The following is a 21131-nucleotide window of genomic DNA, read 5'->3' on the forward strand; positions in this document are numbered from 1 at the left end:
TTGTTAATTATTTTTAATCATATTCAGGTTACCACAAATTGTTTTTTCATTTAGTTGAACTTGAAATGTTTGTCAGTAGGTAAACAATTAGTATTGTACAGTCAGAAATATCAAGTTATTCTTAATACTGCAAACTTGCAATGTATAAGTTGTCCTAACAGTCATCTTAAGTAAGCTTTACTTAATTTTTTTGAGGCAACGAGTTTCCTTAATTGTTTTGAGTTCTGGGAACAAATGAGCTTGTACAGAGTACTCAAAATAAATAAGTTGTCCTAATTTAGTCATTTTAAGCTAAGCTTTACTGAATTTTTTTGAGGCAATGAGTTTCCTTAATTTTTTTGAGTTCTGGGAACTAATTAGATTTTACAGTGTATTTGTGAAAGAATAGGTCATTCAAAAGAGCTCACTAATTTCCCGTCTGGTACTGTAATATGATGCCATTGTAGAAGCAAGTGAATTTGTTAAATCACTCCCATCCCAGATATTCCGTAATCAAATGAAAGTGCTATTATTGCAAAGTGGAATCATTTAGCAATCACAGCAACTCAGCCATGATGTGGCAGACCATGTGCCAATGCTCTGCAAATTCAGTAACTGCAGAGTTCCAGATTTCCTCTGACATTAACATTAGCACAGAAACTGTGTGCTGGGAGCTTCGTGGCATGAGTTTCCATGGCTGAGCAGCTCCTGTAGGTGTAATGTGTAGACGATCCAGCATTTTTGTCCACATCGTGTATACCGGGGAACAACCAGGAACTAAGGAACCACATTTGGGTTTGTTTAAAATTCACAATATTGTAAAACACTTTCTTTTCAATTGCTGCTACATCACACTGCATGTGTTAAAACTGCCTCTCATTTGCCTTTTTTCAGTCTTAAGTATCCAGTTATCCCTACATGATAGTGGTAGTCTGGTCCACTCCAGACACACCTGTGCTTTGAGCTCTGAAATCCCCTCCTTGTAAGCATAGCTAAAAAGGAGATTATACTGACAGTGTAAGAGGAGTCTACTAGCCTTCCTCTGTCTACAGTAGATGCTTTATATCCATACACCTGAGAAATACAAACTGCTGCCTCTTTGTGTTTGATATGGATGAACTCTGGACATGTAGCATTTCACATATAGCACATTGATTCAAGAATTAGATTTGTGTTAGAATGTGAAAGAGACAAATGCAAAGATGAAATTCAACATTTTATTGCTCTTAGATCAGCAATATAGTAAGTGAAACAGCATGACATCATTTTCTTGTATAAAGCAAGATACAATCATGTAATCTAAAAAATAATATTCCCATGTTGCAAAATATTTGCTTTCCAAAATAGGATACAAATGTCCAAAACAAAAATGACAATAACCAATTTGCTTGTTTATATTATATACTTGCAATATCATAAATAAATTAATTCTGATATACTTTAGTAGTCTGCACACCAGGTGCTAAGAAAAGAAAAATGCAAAAAATGTGAATAGGTTGAAAGGTTAATGGTACAAAATCAGAGTCCAAAGAGGGTGATTGTTTCAGAGAGCTCAAGTGCGCTTAGTATAAAAAAAATGGCGAGACCTATGCAACAATCCAATTCATTTTGAAACAAGATGAATTGACTGTGGAAAACAAACAAGTTCTGAGCCAAATTATATTTGAAAACAAAAAACAAAAGTTTGAGAGCAGTGAGAGTTATAAAGTTTAAAATCCAATAATAATGACTAATTAAGCACATAAGTTAATTTAAAATCACAGTTTTGGTGTTATTTTAATGCAGATATTAAATTTGTCATGTTTTTATCATAATTCAATCAACCATAATCCTTTATAACTTACTGAAACTAGGTTGATATCACGATTGATACTGGTTATTGATGTGGTTCGGTATATCAGATTATTAGGAAAACAAAAAACATGTGAATGAACTGCAAAGAATGAAAAATGACACACGGGAAAAGAACAACAGATAAAGGCACATAACATCATCTGCTTTTCACACTTTGTCTGCATCTATCTCTCGAGCACTTACTATTACAACCTGCCTTTCCACACCATTTACATTTATATTATACACATTTTCCTACTTATCAAGTTCCCTTTTAAATCACTTAGCTGCATAACCTTCAACCAAACCCTTCCTTAATTATACCTATGGGACAGTTCTTTCCTCTTACTGCACCATTTAGACTTTTGTGCCTCTTCTTTGGTTTTATTAGACTAAACTTTGGGTGACTTTATTTCAAAGAACACTCCGGGGAACAGTCTTTCTGTGTTGCTGTGGAGAGCTTTCTGGAGGGGGCCACTGTGGTTTAGTTAGCTGAATGTCTTCCTCTATTTTAAAGGCTTTCTTTGGGGGATTGGCCTGTGGGGGCCAAACTACAGATATTTTGTTGCAGTGTGGTTTGCTTTCACTAAATATTTTTGTCATTTCATTTTCAACACTGTGTGCTTTCTCTACTGAACTCATGCTGCTCGCAAAATATCTCCATTCAAGTTTCTGATTTGAGGGGATAGGTCCACCACGTCCTGCGGGGAGTCTCTGCCCGAGTCCATCATCATAGTTCCCTTTGGACTTCAGGAGTTGTTTGTAATGGGGTAGGCAGTACAAATGTCCATGGAGAGAGACATAATTTCCTAGGCTACACACAACAAATGAAAAATCCTCTGTTAAGAGATGCACTACATCAATTATTTAACAATTATTTTAATGTAATTTTAGAGCCACAAGTCCTACTTTATTGATTTTTCCTTTACAGGAAGACTGGATACTATACATACTGTATGTTGTAGACATGGTGGCAACCATTATGTTGTCATTAAAACACAATTGCGTTTACCAATACTGCAGTGCTCAGAAAGCCCCTATAAACATTTATTTGAATGAATGGCAGCCTTTACCTTAATTTGTTCCTGCAGTGCTCACAGCAGAAACAGGACTTATGGTACTTTTTTTTGTCCACTATGAGAGCATCCATCGGATAGGCTCTCCTCCGGCACACCGTGCACAGCTCCGACCTCGGAACTCGAACCTGTTTCAAGGAGATAAAATTCACATTGGTTATATCGTGAACAGTCTTTGGGTTGCCTCATAATCGCACATTTTTATTACAGTTAAACTAATACAAAAACAGCAGAATAGATTATCTTTGGATTCTTAAGAGTAGTCACATGTTGAATGTAGTTTTTTTTTTATAGTAGTCACATGAGCAAATGGTTTAGTGGTTGTTAGGATCAGAGATGGGCAGTAACGCGTTACTGTAATCCGATTACTTTTTTCAAGTAACGAGTAAAGTAAGGGATTACTATTGCAAAACCGGTAATTAGATTACCGTTACTTTCCCGTAGGAACGCTGCGTTACTAAAACTGTGATTTTTTTTTTTTTGCGAGAACGTCTCATGACAGTGACGTAAGCGAGTGCGACGTTTGTGACAACAGCTGTGTGCAGATTAACAATGGATAATATATCGAGTGCGGGAGAGAGTATGAGCGTGCAGCGTTTAAAGCGTGGAAGTACTGACCTTACTTTAAGTTTGATTCCATAAAAAGTGACAAAAACATTAGTGTCCGTTGTGCGTGGGAAGAAAACTTCTTTTTACAGCGAAAAAAAACCCCTAAACTTCCAAGCAAGCACCGAGTGCGCTACGACGTAATGGGAAACTCACAGAGATTCTTCCACTGACCGCTGCGGCACACCTGCACCAGGGTAAACCTCCGCCTACCCCACTCCTGCTTTACAGGTGAAAATAGAGCAACAGGACTGCTAGTCTTTGATTTTATTTATTTTCTGTTGTGTTTTACTTGCATCTATTTGAAAGACTGAGTGTAAACACACAAAAAAATTATTTTATGTGCTGGAATGTGCAGAAAATAGGTTAAACATATAAAATATTAAACAAATTTCTTCCAGTCAGAGAATGTTGCATATAATTTAATTTTTGCTTGATGCATAAAGTTAAAAGATTAAAACTAATAAAACAAGTTTAAAAAAAGAGACTTTTCCATTTGATTACATTTTGTATGATGGATTATGTAGAAAAAGTAGAATTGGGCTGAAAGATCTATCGCTTTATCACCTATTCAGGTTGTAAATCGTGTTTTTAAAAAGTAACTTAAGTAATTAATTACTTTTGAAAATAAGTAATCAGCAAAGTAACGGGATTACTTTTTGGCGAAGTAATCGGTAATTAGTTACTGATTACTTTTTTCAAGTAACTTGACCAACACTGGTTAGGATTTAGTGTTATTCACCTGAGCAGTCAGAGATGTCCATGTATCTCTATTGCAGATTAACCCTGTATTCCCAAATGTATCACAGTTGATACATTTTTTTTTGTTTACTTAAACTCATATATGGGAACACTATATCTATATTTTCAAATTTTTTATTTTGTCAGAACATTTAATTAATGCTCCAGTTTCAAAAAAATTGACAAATTCTGGCAGTTGTTTCATGTTTCAGGCTTTACAGGGTTAACAGAGTCTGTGACTACTTTCGGGCAACATACTCTATAGTGTATTCATACCACTGGCTTACCTTTACAAAATGTAGCATGAACATATGAATTATGCTTTTCCCAAACAATTTATCTCTCTCACACACACACACACACACACACACACACACACACACACACACACACACACACACACACACACACACACACACACACTTTTGTTTTGTTTTTCTAAAGCTTATGTGACCTAATGTAACCTGGTCATGTTAATGTTTGAAGTGATTAAATGTGAAGCGCACTGCATTGCAACATTTTTCAGTGCATTTATTGTACTGAATAGATTGGATGGATTTACACTGACATACATCCCCGTGTGATAATCTGTTATAACAAAGAGCACTTAAGCTGTCCTTAAGCATAGTTAGTGAAAAGCTTTAAAAGCCTTTATTTTTTACTTCATATAATCTTTTGGTTTATGATCAAGCAGATGCAATACCAAAAACATTTGTGTCAACCTGAGCTGCACTATTGTTTTGCTCTTGTTAGCATGAAACAAATAAAACAACATCATCATGCCAGCATTGCTATTTTGAGCATGTTAGCACACTCAGATGGGTTTCAGAAATGTGGTCTATTTGTTTGTCTACATGGACATGAGATTTGCACTGTTGCAACAATCTGCACTACTTTTTAAACCACTTTGATGAACTATGCTACCTCATTGCCTGTGTTAGAAGCAATTATGGTGCCCATGCACACAAAAAAAGATTAGAATTGATGCACATGAACTCAAATCTAAAGAGTAAATTTTGGACTATTTCACAGTGCAGCTTGGCTGTAAACTGCCTGCACAATCCAAACAATACAACAGGTAGAAATTATACTTTTCCAACACAGCGGCACAAATTGATTTTTAAAGAAAAGCCATCCGTAATCCATGCCATTAGTTTCTGCTGTTTCATGCCACACATTTATTTTACCAGATGAGGCAATCTTCGTCTGGTGCGACACAATTTGCGATGTTGTTTCCTCAGAAACACTGTATCCAAGACTCTTGAAGACTGTCTCGCTCTCCGTCCATGTTTTATGGAAATTCCTCAGCAACTTCTCTGTAGCATCTTCATCGTATGTTTCTGTTCGCCTCGCTGCAGCAGCTTTTCTTTTCACTGCATCAGCATAGGAGAAAGGAGCTTTGGGTAGGGTTGACACACTCTCAGAGTGCACAGTGACAGCTGTCCTTGTTTCGGTGACCTTGTTACCAAATTCATCAAGATGTGAGAAATGCTCTGTGATTGATTCGGTTTCAGAGAGGGATGATGGTTCAGCTGGCACAGTTCCTACCTCATTTTTCTGCACAGGGAGGGGAGTGCTCTGCCTTGAGCCTCCCTTTGTCTCTTGAGGACTTTCTTGCTTTGAAGTGTCTGCTGTTGTTTCACTCAGGCTTGACACAAGCTCCTCCTGATCCTTTATCTCTTCTCTGAATAAAGAACTTTGCTCACCGAGTTCAAAAACATTTTTAATAGCCTGGATGTCAAAAGCTGGCATTTCCTGTTCCAGGCCGTCTGCTTTCTCTTTGTCACAATCTTTGCTTTTGGAGTCATTGTGAAGGCGCTCCGTGAGTGGGATAAGCTCTTTTCTGATATATGTTTTCTCTTCTGGTGATGCAAATTTGTTTACAAGACTCGACAAGTCAGCCCTGGGAAGCTCATCCTTTTCTTTGTTCTTATTTTCTGCTTCACACTCACTGACGTCTGGGCCCAGTCGCTCAGGAATAGCAATCGGTTCCTTGCGCACATAGATCTTATTAACTCCTGCTTTTTGAGCCTCTTCAAAAAACTCTTTCTTCTCTTTGACAGATGCAGATGATAATTCTGAAGCTTCACCAAGATCTGGGTTATTTTGACCCAATTGCATATGGGTCTCAGACTTACTTTGTATTTCATTTGCACTCAAACCTTGAGAAATGATACCTTTATCCTCTACTGCTGTATTATTAACACAAGCCTGCAGAACTTCCTCGGATAAACTCTTTCGGGGCTTTTCCGTTGCCATCGGTATCCCTGAAGCCTCCATAACCTGGAACTCGGTTTTGATTTGTCGATGGAACGAAGCAGGCGGCTCCACAATCTCAGATTTCTTTTCTGGGATTGGGCTGGGCAATAGTGGTGGTGGGGTGACGCCACGCGAGAGCTTGGCTGTTGTGTCTTTAAGTCGAGCCAAATTTTCAGCTTTGTCAAAAGTTGGAGAAGGTGTGATTCTAGTGATACGTGATGTTGGAGTGTCACACCTGCGTAGCGGCGGTGTGGGAGGTGTGGGTGGCCTGTGCAGGAGGGTGGGTGATGGCGTCACTCTCTGGGGCGAGTCAGTTCTCCGTTTGGACTCGATGGTGATGAATATCGGTGACGGAGAACGTGTCCTGAGTGAGGGTGAGGGAGCTCGAAGGTCGACGGACTTGGACAGACCCACTTCTTCTTTCTTTTTTTCATGTGAGGATTCTTTTTTGGTTTGGCTCTCAACTTTGGCTGAACCGATGCTGATCTTGGATATTTTTGGCGATGCTGCACCAGAAACCACTCTCTCAGATGCCGGCTCACTTTCACGCCTGTCCTTGGTTTCATCTTCTAGATCTATTGGCTTGGCCTCTGCTAATCTCCTTACATTGGAAACAATATCTGTACTTTTTTGAGCATCCCTTGCATCTTCAGATCCCTCCAGTTCACATTTTCTTTCCTGATTGAGCAAACTCTTTGCAGATTTTGCATCGGTCTTTTCTGAAGCCTTTTGTATCTCTGTGAAGTGAGAGATTAACATTTGGACCTCCTGCTTTTGAGATTCCTCTGTTTGTGCTATTGTGGACTTAATCGGTTCATTTTGTTCTGACTCGCCAGTCACTGTAATTGGCACATCCATACTTTCTTTTGGTGGTTCTTTCCCACTCTGCTGAGTAGCTGTCAAACCTGTCTTTTGAGATCCTTCTACATGCTTTTGAACAGTTTTTTGCTGTGTGGAATCCTGATCATCTGTGCTGTCTGTGGTAACGACTTTTCTCTTGACTTCTATGTGCTCTACTTTGTGAATCTGGGTGACTGCAGTTGTCTTTTGCATTTGCTGAGTGTTCTCAGATGTTGTTTTCTTGGTTTCTATAACTTCTGTCTTTGAGTCGGTGAGAATATCTTTACCTTGACCTAACTGTGCAACCCCTTTAGACTTTTTTGACTTCTTTTTCTTCTTCACTGGATTTGTGTTGTTGGTTTCTGATTGGTTGTCAGTACTTACAATAACAGCAGGTGGAGCAACACCAACAGGGGGAGGATGTGGAAGAGGAGGAGAGGGAGTAACTTTCTTAATCTCCTGCTTTAACTCTGTCTTTATGTCTTTGGGTTCATCGATCACTTTCACCTCAGCAGGTTCCACTTTGAAATCTTGTGAAACACTCTGTTTCTCAGTCTCACTGGACGATTTTACCTCTGCTTGCTTTTCTTGTTTATTGCTCTTTTTCGCCTTCTGGTTTGGCTTGCCTGTTTTAACATTTGCATTAGCAGCTGCCGTTTCTGTTTGCGTTAGCTGATTAGGAATGCTTTCTTTCATACAAGGTGAAGGATCAGCTTTGCTCTTGTTGATATAGTCCAATGATTTGGATTCCTTGGTTTCCTTTTTGGACAGGTCATGCATTGTTTCTATGTCAGGTTTCTGGGCAGTGGTTTTCTCATCTTGTTTTTCTTCAGATTTGTTGGACACCTTTGTTTTCTGACTTTTCAAGTCTTTCTTTGTACGACTAGCTGTGCTGTCTGTTTTTGCAACGTCAATTACTTTTGTCTGCACTTTTTCCACCTTGACAGATTGAGCCGACTGTTTTGAGGAAACAGTTTTCTGCATAGTTGTATGCATCTGTTGTCTCACAGCTGAAGTGGATGTGGTCTTTTGAATAGAGACAACCTTGGAAGACTCGTTAGAGGCGATTTGCTGTTGAGCAGAAGATAAAATTGTGGAATCTGTGAGGATATTCTCACTTGCATTACTCCGTGTTGAATTTGTGGCTATGATCTGCTTAGATAGATTACATGACAGTGACTCTGAATGAACACTCACTGGTATCTTTGCATTGCTGCCCTGTGTGATTTCTGAGCTGATGCCATTTGACTGCTCTGCATCTTCAGTGGAAATCATTTGGAGAGCAGAGGTGACTGAGTCATATATAAAAGTGGGCGATGGAGTGGTTGGTGGTGTGTTTTCCTCCCTCAGCTTCCGGTACTTTTCTTCAGCTTTTATTAACGGTGTGTTAAATTTGCTCATTTTCCCTCTCATAAAAGGAGGAGGAGATGGCGGAGGAGTAAATTTCATGGGAGCAATGTAAATTTTCTTTAATGGCTGTGGTGACTCTGGAGGAGGAGGAGGGATCTCATGTGAAATAGTTTTTGATGTATGCGTTGTTGTTGTTTTTAATGTGTTTTGGCTCATTTCCACTTGTTTCTCAGTAGTTGTTGCCACCTCTTGTGTTTTGCTGAATTCTACTTTAGGTTCCAGCTTTGGCACTGGATGCAAAACGGGAGCTTTCACTTTTTTGACTGTCATCTTTTTTGCCTTTGCTGGTGAAGGATGAATTGGTTGTGCTGGCATGGTCTCGAGTTCTTGTTGAGATGGAGGAGGTGGGAGGAAGTCCTGCTCAGTAGTTAGCGGTGGTGGTGGTGGTGGAGGAGGGAGGTGATCGATGTCAGTATCAGCGGAAGGAGGATGAGGACTAGGAGGAGGAGGAGGAAGGTCAGTATCTATCACCGGTGGAGGCGGTGGGAGAGGCAGATCAGCTTCTGGTGCTTTTGGCTTTAAGACGTAAACATCAGTTTTGACTTTGTTTTTACCAAGTTTTATCATGGCCTTTGGGTTAGATTTAAGGTTACGAAACTCTGTCTTTAATGTTTTGATGCCGTGATTTTGGGTAATAGTTTTGTGGTCCACAACAGTTGTTGATTGCTGAGCCGACTGCTCCATAGTGTATGTTTTTGTAATGGTTTCATTGGAGATGGTGTGATTTTCTTTTGGTGCTTCAACAACATTTACCGTTTTAATCTTCTGTATGTTTCTTTGTGCATCAGTTTTAAGATTTTTAATGGGTGGGCTCTGCTTGACTCTTCTATATGCTCCCAGACGGACTTTTGGAGTTTCACGCTGCGCTGTTTCTAGCAGTGATTTAATAGTGCCTTTTACATCCCCCTTTATCACTTCTTCTTTCTCCAGCTGGCTTTGCTCCTGAGTCTCATATAATGACTTAATTGACATCTTGACATCACCCTTTATATCACCCTCAAGGCTTGAGCTTCTTTGCACCCTCTGTGTAGGTGGGGACTCCATGAAGAGCTGAATCGTCCCTCTGACATCACCCTGAACATCTATTTCCTGTTGACACTTTTTCATCTCACTGGATGCATCTTGCAGACTTTGCATTGCTGTCTGAATATCACCCCTCACAATTTCTTCCTTTTCAATTTCCTTCACTGCTTGCTTCGCCAGTTCCAGAGATTTCATTGTTGCCTTCACATCTCCGGCAACTAAATCCTCAACAACAGTTTCAACTCTTGATGTTGCTGATTTCTCAAGAGATCTTAGAGTCCCTTTGATATTTCCTGGTATGATATCTGGCTTCTCCACCTCCTTGTGCCTCTTCTGAGCCCTTTCCAAACACCGTAGAGCTTTCGGTATGTTGCCTTTCACCACCTCCTCTTTCTCTACAATGACTGTCTGATTCACTGATTCAGACAATGAATTCAAAGCAGCTCTTAAGTCACCTTTCACAATTTCCTCCTTTTGGATCCTTTCCAATGAGGCAGCTGGCTCTGACATGAAAACCTTGACTGTGTTGTGAACATCACCCGGTATAACATCCTCAACTGTACGCTCAATTTGAGTTTGATTACAGCCAAGCATGAGTTTTGTGCCCTTGATGTCACCCCCAACAATCACTTCTTTTTTTGCTATTTCAGGCAGAGTATCATCAGGCTCTAACTGGAGTTGTTTAAGATAGTCCACAGCCCCAGATTCAATGCACGTAGAGTAAAAGCTGACATTTCCCTTTTCAGTGTCATCTACCCTTATCTTCACTGCCCGATCTGACTTGTCTGGGCTGGACAGCCTTTGAAGAGCACTCTTTATATCCCCTTTTACAATGTCCTCTTTTTCAGCAGAAAGGTTTTCTTGTTTATTTAGAAGCGAATATAATGTCATCTGTACATCTCCTTTTTCATCCTCCTGGATGAGTATTCCATGTTTTGCTGATCCATCCTCACTGAAAAGTTTGTTTATAGCCTCCTGGATGTCACCGCGTATTATTTCCTCCTTTTCAACAGTGCTAACTCTTTCTTGGCTAAATAATTGCTGTACCGTTGAGCTGACATTACCTTTCTCTTCTGAATCTATGACTATCTGCTGATCCTGTCTTTCCTGTCTGTTCAGTAGGTTCATCATGATAGTCTGCAGATCTCCCCTGATTACTTCCTCTCGTTGAATCTCAGGAGCCTGCTTGTTCATTAGCTGGTATTTTGCCATCCTAACGTCACCAATTTCATCAGTTTCAATGAGAATTCCCTTCGATTTCACCATTTTCTGACTATAAAGTTCCTCGAGAGTTCCCTTGACGCTCTTGCCCAGGATTTCCGTCCTTTCCACTTTTGTCTCATTAAAGTCGTCAATTGGTGTCGTCTCAAAGAGCCAAGTTGTTGTCTTTACATCCGCTTTGGGGATCTCCTCTTGTGGCATGTTTGCCTCCTCATCCTCATCTGCCTCTTTAATGTGGTCAAGAGGATTTTTCTCAAACAGCCAGACTGAATGTTTAACATCTCCCTTTGCAGTCTCCTCCTTTTTAACAGTTTCAATCAAATTTTCAGAGCTCATACTTCTGATTTTGTCAATGGACTGAGTTTCAAATCTCCACTTAGCAGTTCTGACGTCACCTTTTTGAATTTCACTCACATTAACAGTTCGAACACATCCCTGTGACAAAGTGTCAGACTCAAAGCGATGCTTATTCATTCTTACGTCGCCCCCTTGAATGTCCTCTACTGTTTTTATTAAAGGCTTCTTTTCTTCAGCAATCTTGTCAAGAGGCTGTGTCTCAAATTTCCATTTAGCAGAGACGACATCTCCTTTTTGCACATCCTGCTGTGTGACGGATTTAATTATATAAACCTCATCTGTGTCCTTGATAGCATCGAGGGGCTTTGTTTCAAACAACCATCGCGTTCCTACAACATTTCCCTGTGTCACCTCCTCACTTGTGACAGTGGTGACCTCGTGGTAGTGGCCCTCTTTGTCCTGGATGGCATAAAGGGGCTGAGTTTCAAACATCATTGTGTAATTTCCTACATTGCCCCTCTCCTCCTCATCACAGACAATTTTTTGGATTTTCTTCAGCTCTGTGTCCACGTCAGAGGAAACCTCCTGAATTTTATCTAAGGAGTAGGTCTCAAAAATAAAACGACCCTTATCCACATCTCCTCCTTGTACGTCGTTCACTGTGTGGCTGCTCATCGTCTGCGCTTGACTGTCGTGTATGGCATCAATGGATTGATTTTCAAAGAGCCATTTGCAGCTCACAACATTTCCTTTTTGTATGTCTTCGGTCTGAACTCTCTTGAGCTTTTGCATCACTTCCTCAGATGTAGAAGTGGTGATATCAGATGTTTGATTCTCAAAAATGTACTTCATCCTAGACACATCTCCAGATGCAATGTCTATCTCTGTGACACGTTTAAAAACTCCCATCTCCTCTCCAGTGAGGTTCTCCAGTTTCTCTGTTTCAAAGAGAAAACAAGCCATTCTTACATCTTTTCCGTTGATGTCCTCTTGTTTTACAGTGCGCGTGTTCAGAACTGTCTCTGTCTCATCATGGATAGCATCAAGTGCTTGCGTCTCAAAAAGCCAAGTGCAGGTTTTAACATCCCCCTTATACATTTCTTCAGATTCGTTTTCATCCTTTACCTCCCCTCTTTCATACAAGATGTCCATTGGTTTGGTCTCAAATAGCCACTTGCAGGTTTTCACATCACCTTTCACAACATCAATATGTTTACTTGAACCCACAGTTTCTTCATCTTCAATGTTGCTGAAGTACTTGATAGCGTCAAGAGGCTGTGTTTCAAACAACCACTTTGCAGTTTTAACATCACCCGACTCAATTTCCTGTTTGGATATGCCCTTGATAATTTGATATTTGTCGATGCTTTCATCGAACTGATCAATCGGTTTTGTTTCAAACATCCATTTATATGTTGTTACATCTCCTTTAACAACTTCCTCCCGACGCACTGTTTTCACCTCGTGGAAGTGACCTGCGCTGTCTTGCATGGCATACAGTGGAGTAGATTCAAACAATTCTGTATTTGATTTCACAGAGCCAGATGTTACTCCCTCTATTAGAATCTTTTGAGACTCATTCCTGCTGTTTAAATCTGTGCTCTCAAAGATTTGCTTGTAGCTTGACACATCCACTTTATCAATTTCTTCCAGGTCAATTGTTCGGACGACTTCTTTCTTTTCCTCTCTAATCTGCTCCAGAGGTTGGCTTTCAAATCGCCATTTCTGATGTCTAACATCACCCTTCTCCTCATCAAGTTCTACAGTCTTTTTCAGTTTTCCCACCTCTGCCAACTCCTTTAACTCTTCTGCTGGAATTGTTTCAAAATAATGTCTGGTTGATTTGACATTACCTGCAACGACATCGTCTTTAGTCAAAGGACGTGCATTTGCATCATCTTTCAAAGTATCCATTGGCTGGGTTTCAAATACCCAACAGTTCTTGCGTACATCTGCCCTGCAGCTTGTGCCGTCCTCCTGTGTGAGGTCATCTTCGACATTCACTGTTCGAGTGACCTCTTTCTTCGCTTCTCTTATGTCCTCTAAAGGTTGACTCTCAAAGCGCCACTTTTGGTGTCTCACATCCCCTTTTATTTCTTCACTTATTGCTGCCTTTTTAAGTTTTCCAACCTCTGGGCAGTTCTTCCTGACTGCTTGAGGGCTGCTTTCAAAAAAGTGCCTTGCAGATCTAACATTGCCCCCGATAATCTCCTCGATAGACTGAGGTCTGGCATTGGAGTCATCTTTCAGAGAATCCATTGGCTGTGTTTCAAACACTAAGCAGTGTTTGCGCACATCAGCTCCCATGATCTCTGTCGTTTCCATTTGTGAGCTTTCCAACTCACTGAGAGAATTTAATGTTTTTATCTCAAACAGCCACCTGCCCCAGTCTCCTTTATTGCTGTCCTCCATGGAAAGACTACACACAAGTTTCAAAGGAGCATTTTCTCTGTTTGTGATGTCCAGAGGTTGGGTATCAAAAAGCCAACGTGAAGCAATTGAGCTCTCCAATTCAGTTTCAATTTTGCGCACAGACTTAATCTCCAGCATCTGACTTGATTGTCCCATAATAATACATTTGAACTGAGTGTCAAATGTACTTGTTACTGTTTTCACATCTCCATTAATCTCCTCTAACACTGACCGCAGACACAGCAGGTGGCTCTCATCAATGGTCTCAGTGTGCCCAAGGACTCCCATGAATTTATTGTCAATCATGTAAATGGTAGCATTTCCATCCTCCTCTGTGAATACAATTTCCTTCGTCAAATCCTCCTCTTTATGCATTTTGTTTAGGGTGTCCATAGTTTGAGTTTCAAACAACCAAGCTGCAGCGCGGACATCTCCTTTATCAAATTTATTAAATTTGTTTCTGTATTCTGTGGAATTTGTGTTTTGTGAGCCCAGCTCATCCATTGGCTTGGTCTCAAACATCCATGCTGTTCGCCTTACATCTTTTCCCAGAATGATTTCCTGCTGAGTTATTTTCTTATTGTCTTCATCGTCATCTGGAATTTCATCTCTGATGGCATCCAGTGGCTTGTTTTCAAACTTCCAACGCATTGCCTGCACGTCCCCGGGAAGGATCTCCTCCCATTCTGCATATTCTTCATCATTAATATCATCAGGACTGCCAACATCATCTTCATACATGTACTCCTGGCTCTCTACCTGGTTGTTCTCAGTTTCGTTATAATCAATGTAGTACTCTTTCTCAATATTCTTGCGAACCTCAGGGTGAATGTGCTTGTAAAGACGTTTCAGCTCATTCATACTCCTCTGCTTGATGTAAGCCTCTCTGTTGAGTGGGTATTTGGATAGGTTTGCTGGTTCATGTGCATATTGGTACTTTGGAACATTTTCGCTGTCTGGTGGCATTTGTAATAAGTCTGGAGGTGGGGGTGGAAGGAAGTCAGAATCCTCAGCTGGTGGGGGTGGAAAGTCCTCATAATCCATCATTACAACCATTGTGTCTTGCAGTTCTTCAGTATGGGATGCTTCACACACCTCACTAGCCACTATGTTGTTTTGAGTCGCACTTGAGGACCACTTTGATCGACTGATGTCACGTCCAGTCTTTACAAGGAACAAAAATGACATTAACAGGTAAATGATCCATCAAATTACAACGAATTACAGATAAGTGACATATTTACTGAAAAGAAAGTATCTAGGTGAGCCAGTGTTCTGTTATTTAATTGGGTCAAGATATATGATTTACATCATATCCATGCATTTCAATAAAGCACTGTATGACCCCTCTTGAACATATGGAAGGGAACACTGCCATCCTGGTATAGACCACTCCCATCAGGATAAGAACAAATCATCATATTATAAACATGAATACTCAGAGCAACTTTGTACTGACACATTTCTTTAAAGGTATGGTGAGCAATAATTTTTTTCCAAGGGGCCACATGAGAACCTGGGAATGGCCTCTTGGAAAAAATTTCTCCTCACCCTGCACCAAGGGGACAATTGGACCTAAAAAGTGACTGGGTTCCCATATTGTCAGGGTCAAGGGGGGTAAGTCTTTCCTTTAAATTGGCATGATTTCGTATATATAAATTACCCTTGACCGAGTTGTGAAACTACACAGCAGACTGGCAGTTTACTAAAATAAATGGAACTGTGTGATGTTCATCTTTTTTTTTCCCTTAAGCATAGGAATCACTAAGAAGAGTTAATGCTATATCTAAAGATGTTAAATCAACCACCTTCTCAGTACTATTATCAATATTTTGACCAAAAATATTCTATTTTGCTAATATTTTTTTTAGCAACTGTCTCTCCCTGTAGTGTTATAATGTAGTGACAGAGTCTGTCACTGCCACACTGGATTCTGGTTCCTTCAACTTAAACATGGAGATGTATGCAGGACTGCAGCATTTCTGCAGATCTCCTACAGCAGTTATTTGCCTCAGTGCTTACTGATTATGCAAACAGAACTTTTCCTACTGCTGTTGCTTCATATTAAAAATATTCAAATGGCCAAAATCTGCAGACTTTTATTGCCTTGTCACATTATTCATTTAATATGTCAAGAATACAAGATCATGTTTATTTTCTGCAGTTCTCGACAGCAGATCAGTTCTAAGCATTTAAAGAATAAAGGCAGAAACTCCAGTGGTATGTTGCGGGAGTGAGACTGTATACCTCCAACCCCTTGCAGAGCCTTACTGTCATTGGTGTTTGTTTGTTTACATTTAAATAAATAAACATATAAAGTAATGCTTCCATTGTATTTTTGACAATTAAACAGCCCAACCTGTAGAATTACACAGCTTTAACTTCATGTAACTTTAAAAAATGTAACAGTTCCAAGTTCCAATTAAACAGTCCAAAGTAAAGATTCCTTAATTTCATGTTCTTAATGGTTAAGTGCAAATCATTACCTTAATTGGTTTTTGTGGCGCGGCCTCTTCTATTGTTTTTTCAAAGTGATCCCTCAGTTCTTTTGTTGTGTACCTGGGGAAATCCTCTTCTAAAAGTCAGCACAGCCAAAAACAACAAAGGCAAGGTTTTAATCAGCACAGCAGTGACAGCTGATACAGAAAAGCCTATAGAAAAAGCATTACTACCTGTTTCATTTTGATGGTTTTCATAAGTGGATGCCAAGTTGTTGTCGCTATATGACACCTGTGAGCAATTAAAATGGGAACGGGTAAAGAGAAATTAGGGGGGAAACTGCACAGAGATAGACAGAAATGTAATAAGTGAGCATCATCCTTCACATCCTTCACATTTTTCCACTAAAAATAATGTTTTTAATCTCTGCTCAAGCTGTTAAAGACTACTAAACACACATTTATTAAACCAGTCAAACTGATTTCTATTAGTTACAGTTTTTACTCAACAAAGCAATCAATGAGTTTAGATCATTAGCGAGCCTTATTGCACTGCCTGCAAGAAAACAGTGAGTGGAATTATTATTTACCATCATTTCTTGATTGAAATTTAGCTGCTGACTGCCTGGGAGGACCTGTCTGGTGTCACTTGACTCTGTCACCTCTGAATGGGACATTTCCTGTGAAGAGAAAGGGCATGGCATTCAAACAAGGTGAAACTGTGCGCATGCCACATGTACACACATCTACATGAATATATGTTTGTCCTTGTCATGGCCACAGATGTGACTTGACTCCATTCTAATTCCACTACAACTCCATCCAACCAGAGCATAATAGCACACAACTGTATACCATGCAGAGAAGATGTTGGACCAGATTGCTTACTGCACTTTCAAATGATGAATCACAGATGGAGGCAAGATGACAAAGAATGTGCCAAGCTGTTCGCTCATGCTCTTCTATAGCAAAAAAAAGAAGAAAAAAAATCCATTGCTTTGCAAAGTTTCTAAGTTTCTATCTAGCAAAACGAGCTACAGCATAAGTGAAAATGCCCGGGAGGTTTTCATGGAAGCTGTTAAAAATGTCAAGCAGTGTCTGTAACTTAAGCCCACACACTTTGGTACTCGTGCAACAAGAGATACTAAGAGCCTCACTGTTAACATTCAGTCTGAATTTTGAATTTTTACTTGCAAAGTTCCTCATGCAGTGATGCAGATGGAAAACGGAAACAGCTCAGGTCAGAGAAAATGTTCTAATGATTTAATCATAGGCATTGCTTTCATGCTTTTTGTATCAGCCTGATGAAAGTAAAGTAATGCTTTGTTCTGCGTAATGTGTACCTGCACGGTTCTGTGATGGAAATGAAACTGGGTTACATTATGTGATGATGCAGTTTCCTGGGTCTCAAATTGTTTCCTCACACTTGCAAGTCCCCCAGGCAGGGAACAGACCCCCAACTCCTCCATGACCTAATGAAGCAGGAAATATCGTTAGCTGCCTCCACTTCTACATGACCTGAAATCAAACGGCTGCTTAATAGGGTTATTCTGTCTGGCATGCATGCAGCACAGACTGCCGTCAAACATGGTGTAGCTAATGCGGTTTGCTTTTTGTGTCTGCAGACACACGCAAAGGCGGGCACAAACTTATGTTCTGTTTATGTAATTGTTTTAGAATGGCATGACAATTTGTGAAAGCTTTTGCCAAGTAAAGCAAACAATAATACTGCATTTCTTGAACATTTTTTCTATAGTAAGCCTTGCAATGGCAGTCTCATGTTTACACTCTATTTATAAATGTTTGCACTGGTCTTTCACTAATATGGCATGGCATCACCAATGATAATGGTGGGAATACCAGCTCAGTGCAGCACAGTCAGCTTGAGACTCTCCAACAAGAAAGCAAAAAAAGCAATACAACTGACTACAGAATCGTAGTTTCTAATTACGCATACCGCATGGTCTGTCAGGTACTATAGCTACATGCTGATACATGTCCATGCAGAAGCTGAAGTACCCCGCTGGGGATGGTGTTGTCTGCCCGCTTGGAGACAGTTGCCTGGTACATGGCCTCACACTTGACCGGTGGGATGACCTCTGAGTCCACAGAGCGAATCCCGATTCCTCTGGTTTAAATCTTACAGGAAGTCCTGCCCCGGTTAAAACTTTGCTGCCAGCAGCTAAGGCACAAGAAGCCAACTGTTTAAGAATTTGCTATTTGTGTGTTTTATTTGCTGTCATCAAATTATTAAAGGATAACATGACATCACAGTGACGCTACAAAAAATTCAGTTAAAGCATTATTAAAAGTATCTAAAGCTTTGATGATTGTCCTGTCATTTGTGCATAAAGAACAAGAGTTTGGGTATAAATATACAAATTTAAGTTGTATATAAATGGATTATATATTGATCTTCTAGGAAATATTGTACAAGTATTTCCAACTGAAAGCACATAAAATCATTCATTTGTAAATATATTCTTGGCGACAACAGGGGACTGCTACGATGCAGGTGGTGCTCCCACAAATGACGTCCTTTAAAACATTTGCACACCTGTTGCCTGACATCAAGTTGGTGGATGTGCAGGATTTATTTAAAAGGAAATAAACAGCTCTACAAAGTGGATTTCATCATCATGCTTTGCTGTCATGTTGGCCCATGGCTCCTGAGTGGAACAGAAATGAAGTGTACCTCAGGTGTATGGTGGTGCATTGAAATGGTCACTTAGATCTCAATGAATTTTTAAGAGGATCATAAGCAGAAAAGTTAATGTATCTTTTAATTAATGAACTGCCCCCCTTTAAAAGCACTTACATTATTCATCAGGTCAAAACAGGAGTGCAACATGAGTGCGCTGGAGCCCTGTTAGTTATTATTATGTATAACCTGGTAACTTACAAATGTTTTATATTGGGAACATTATTAGCCTCCAGAAACCAAATAATAAATTGAACATAGCAACGCTGCTGAAAAGAGCATCCCTTCTATGTCTGGGACATAGAAAGCATTCACACCTCATTTCTGTGGATGTGGAAATAAGAAGGATAGATTTTGCATTTTTATAGCTGTACAGTTGAAAGTACAACATCAAAATATTCATATAATGACCAATTACTAACAATGGAAGTTGAAATAACACTAACAACACAAAGATTTTGCTTTTATGAATTATGATTGTATAAGCATCCTATTCTAATAACTATATCCACACATTTCCTAAGTATCTCTTATTCAAGTCCCAAGCTCCAGAGAACAGGAATTCAGATATGCAAGCTCAATAGTGGGCTGACAAACTTCTTTAATATGGTAATCTGTGAGTAAATAACTAAATATCATTGCATTTTTTTAATGACTAGTTTTTCCATTAGCATATTTGTTTATTTTCCCTGCTGACTATTTTTGATCTGTAGCTCACCAGTCTACTATTTTAGCCTTGGAGGAATGTTAACATGTAAATGAGCTAGTGCATTAAAAATACTTTTAAATTAGGCTATTACTGTTACTTCAAATCTCAATTTATAGCATTTAAACTGAAAAAAAAAAAAACAGAACAAAACAAACAAAAAAACCCACTGAAATACCTCCAAGGCCATAGACCCATTGACTCTCAATCACTACGGTATAGGAACAAAAAATTTGTAGAAAAAACATGCTTAGGCTATCTCATGACACTGACTGAGAGCTCAAATAACAAGAAAGTGAAGTAATCTCGGCGCCGTGCAAAAATAAATCACGCCTATTTTAAACTTAAGTGTGATGGGTCGTGTTTCTCTTTGAAATATAGAGGAAAGCTATGGGGGACGCGATTTTCCTTTACAAAAACATCAAGATAAACCATATATACACATCAGTGTATGCCCAACTACTCGTCAGTATTCCCTTTTTTCATCACTCAGCTGGCGACATATCTCCTAGAGGGTTGGCCTTGGTACAAACAGCTTAGCAGCTCAGAGTTTGGTCTCTTTGGAATTAGTTAAAGTAATGAATGTATACTCTCCTCGAGCTAATAAAAAAAAATCCTCAGCGTTAATTCAGCATTTTAGTCACGGTTTGATTTATATTTTGGCCCAGTGTCCTGTATTTTGAGTGAAAAGGTGCTCAGCATGAAGGCAATATTGATGTGTTGAATCAAACAAACACAAATCCATAGTTTCCTCTGCAGGTATCAAAAAGACAACAATGTAACAATGTTCTGTATCACATAAAAGTTTCTATGCATTCAGAATTTCTTAAGTCAAAATCAATCATGTATTCATTCCACATACACAAATACCTCCCCGAGACTGCTCATTACCTACCAGAGAAGGAAGATGGTGAATTATAAACACAATAAAATAAAAACTCAGCAAGTAAAATCCCAAAGGAAAGGCCACTGCACCCTCGGCATGCGGGGTCTGTCCAACCCAAAAGCAAATCCCAGTCAGTGATGGAGACCAGCTCCAGTATTATGTGTTCACTTCTGTCCAACAAGCAGATAGTGACAGCTGATTTTATTTTAGACCCTCCGCCCACATGCAAAGGATGGACCTGGGTTTTTTTTTGGGGGTTTTTTTAGAGAGTGAGGCCTCCAAGCCTCCCATGTCAAGTCCCCCCCCCCCCAAAAAAAAATCCATATGGAAATACTTCCTGTGACTCCCCTGCCGATGCTTGGGTACTAATAAATCAGGTCACCCTGGTTTCATCATCATCATCACTTTGTATTAGAGTGCACTGCATACTCCAGCAGCTGCCACCGCCTGTCATGATACGCAGAATTATGCACAGACAAATCCACAACAAATACGTGGAGGATCTCTTATTATTCACTGCTCCTGATAATCCCGCAGCGCGATGCAAAGTGGATGTCAGGCAGGTGCAAATTCAAGTGACAGTTAAACGGTGTTGAAATGTGTTGGCCATGCGCTGTGCTTTGCGGTTGGTCTGAAATAGGGTCAGTGATGTAATGCTATTTGTTAAGGTAAGGAGGGTTAAGGAGGCCATAAATACGACAGG

The 21131-nt window shown here is 39.8% G+C and overlaps 2 protein-coding genes across 4 annotated transcripts in view; one reads left to right on the forward strand and one right to left on the reverse strand.

Moving 5' to 3' along the window:
* Nucleotides 1-21131, forward strand: part of LOC145420947 (uncharacterized) — a 32101-nt gene that overhangs the window by 6978 nt on the left and 3992 nt on the right. The window contains exons 2-3 of one of the 3 annotated variants that reach the window (XR_013902190.1): nt 14766-14891; nt 16750-16848. The exons of 1 other annotated variant lie outside the window; for it this stretch is intronic. The gene's annotated coding sequence lies outside the window, so the exon portion shown is untranslated. The remainder of the gene's footprint in view (nt 1-14765; nt 14892-16749; nt 16849-21131) is intronic. One more of the 3 variants, XR_013902191.1, reaches the window with a different exon arrangement.
* On the reverse strand, nt 1183-21111 carry xirp2b (xin actin binding repeat containing 2b). The gene is made up of 8 exons (XM_080290436.1): nt 18155-21111; nt 17479-17607; nt 16726-16815; nt 16370-16427; nt 16184-16272; nt 5423-14861; nt 2886-3016; nt 1183-2626 (listed from the first exon to the last, which is right to left on the reverse strand). Exons 1-7 carry the CDS (start codon nt 18203-18205, stop codon nt 2925-2927), a joined length of 9948 nt encoding a protein of 3315 aa, XP_080146562.1. The 5' UTR covers nt 18206-21111; the 3' UTR covers nt 1183-2626; nt 2886-2924.

The sequence above is a fragment of the Astatotilapia calliptera genome, chromosome 16 (assembly GCF_964374335.1).
Source record: "Astatotilapia calliptera chromosome 16, fAstCal68.1, whole genome shotgun sequence".
Lineage (NCBI taxonomy): Eukaryota > Metazoa > Chordata > Actinopteri > Cichliformes > Cichlidae > Astatotilapia > Astatotilapia calliptera.

Bases quoted from the DNA above. Each gene is read 5' to 3' on its own strand.
- xirp2b (XM_080290436.1), bottom strand. From the start codon at position 18,205: ATGTACCAGGCAACTGTCTCCAAGCGGGCAGACAACACCATCCCCAGC. The intron at 16,816-17,478 runs GTACACATTACG...TTCTCTTCACAG, and splicing joins TCCATCACAGAACCGTGCAG to GAAATGTCCCATTCAGAGGT. The intron at 14,862-16,183 runs GTAATGATTTGC...TTCCTTGTAAAG, and splicing joins CGCCACAAAAACCAATTAAG to ACTGGACGTGACATCAGTCG.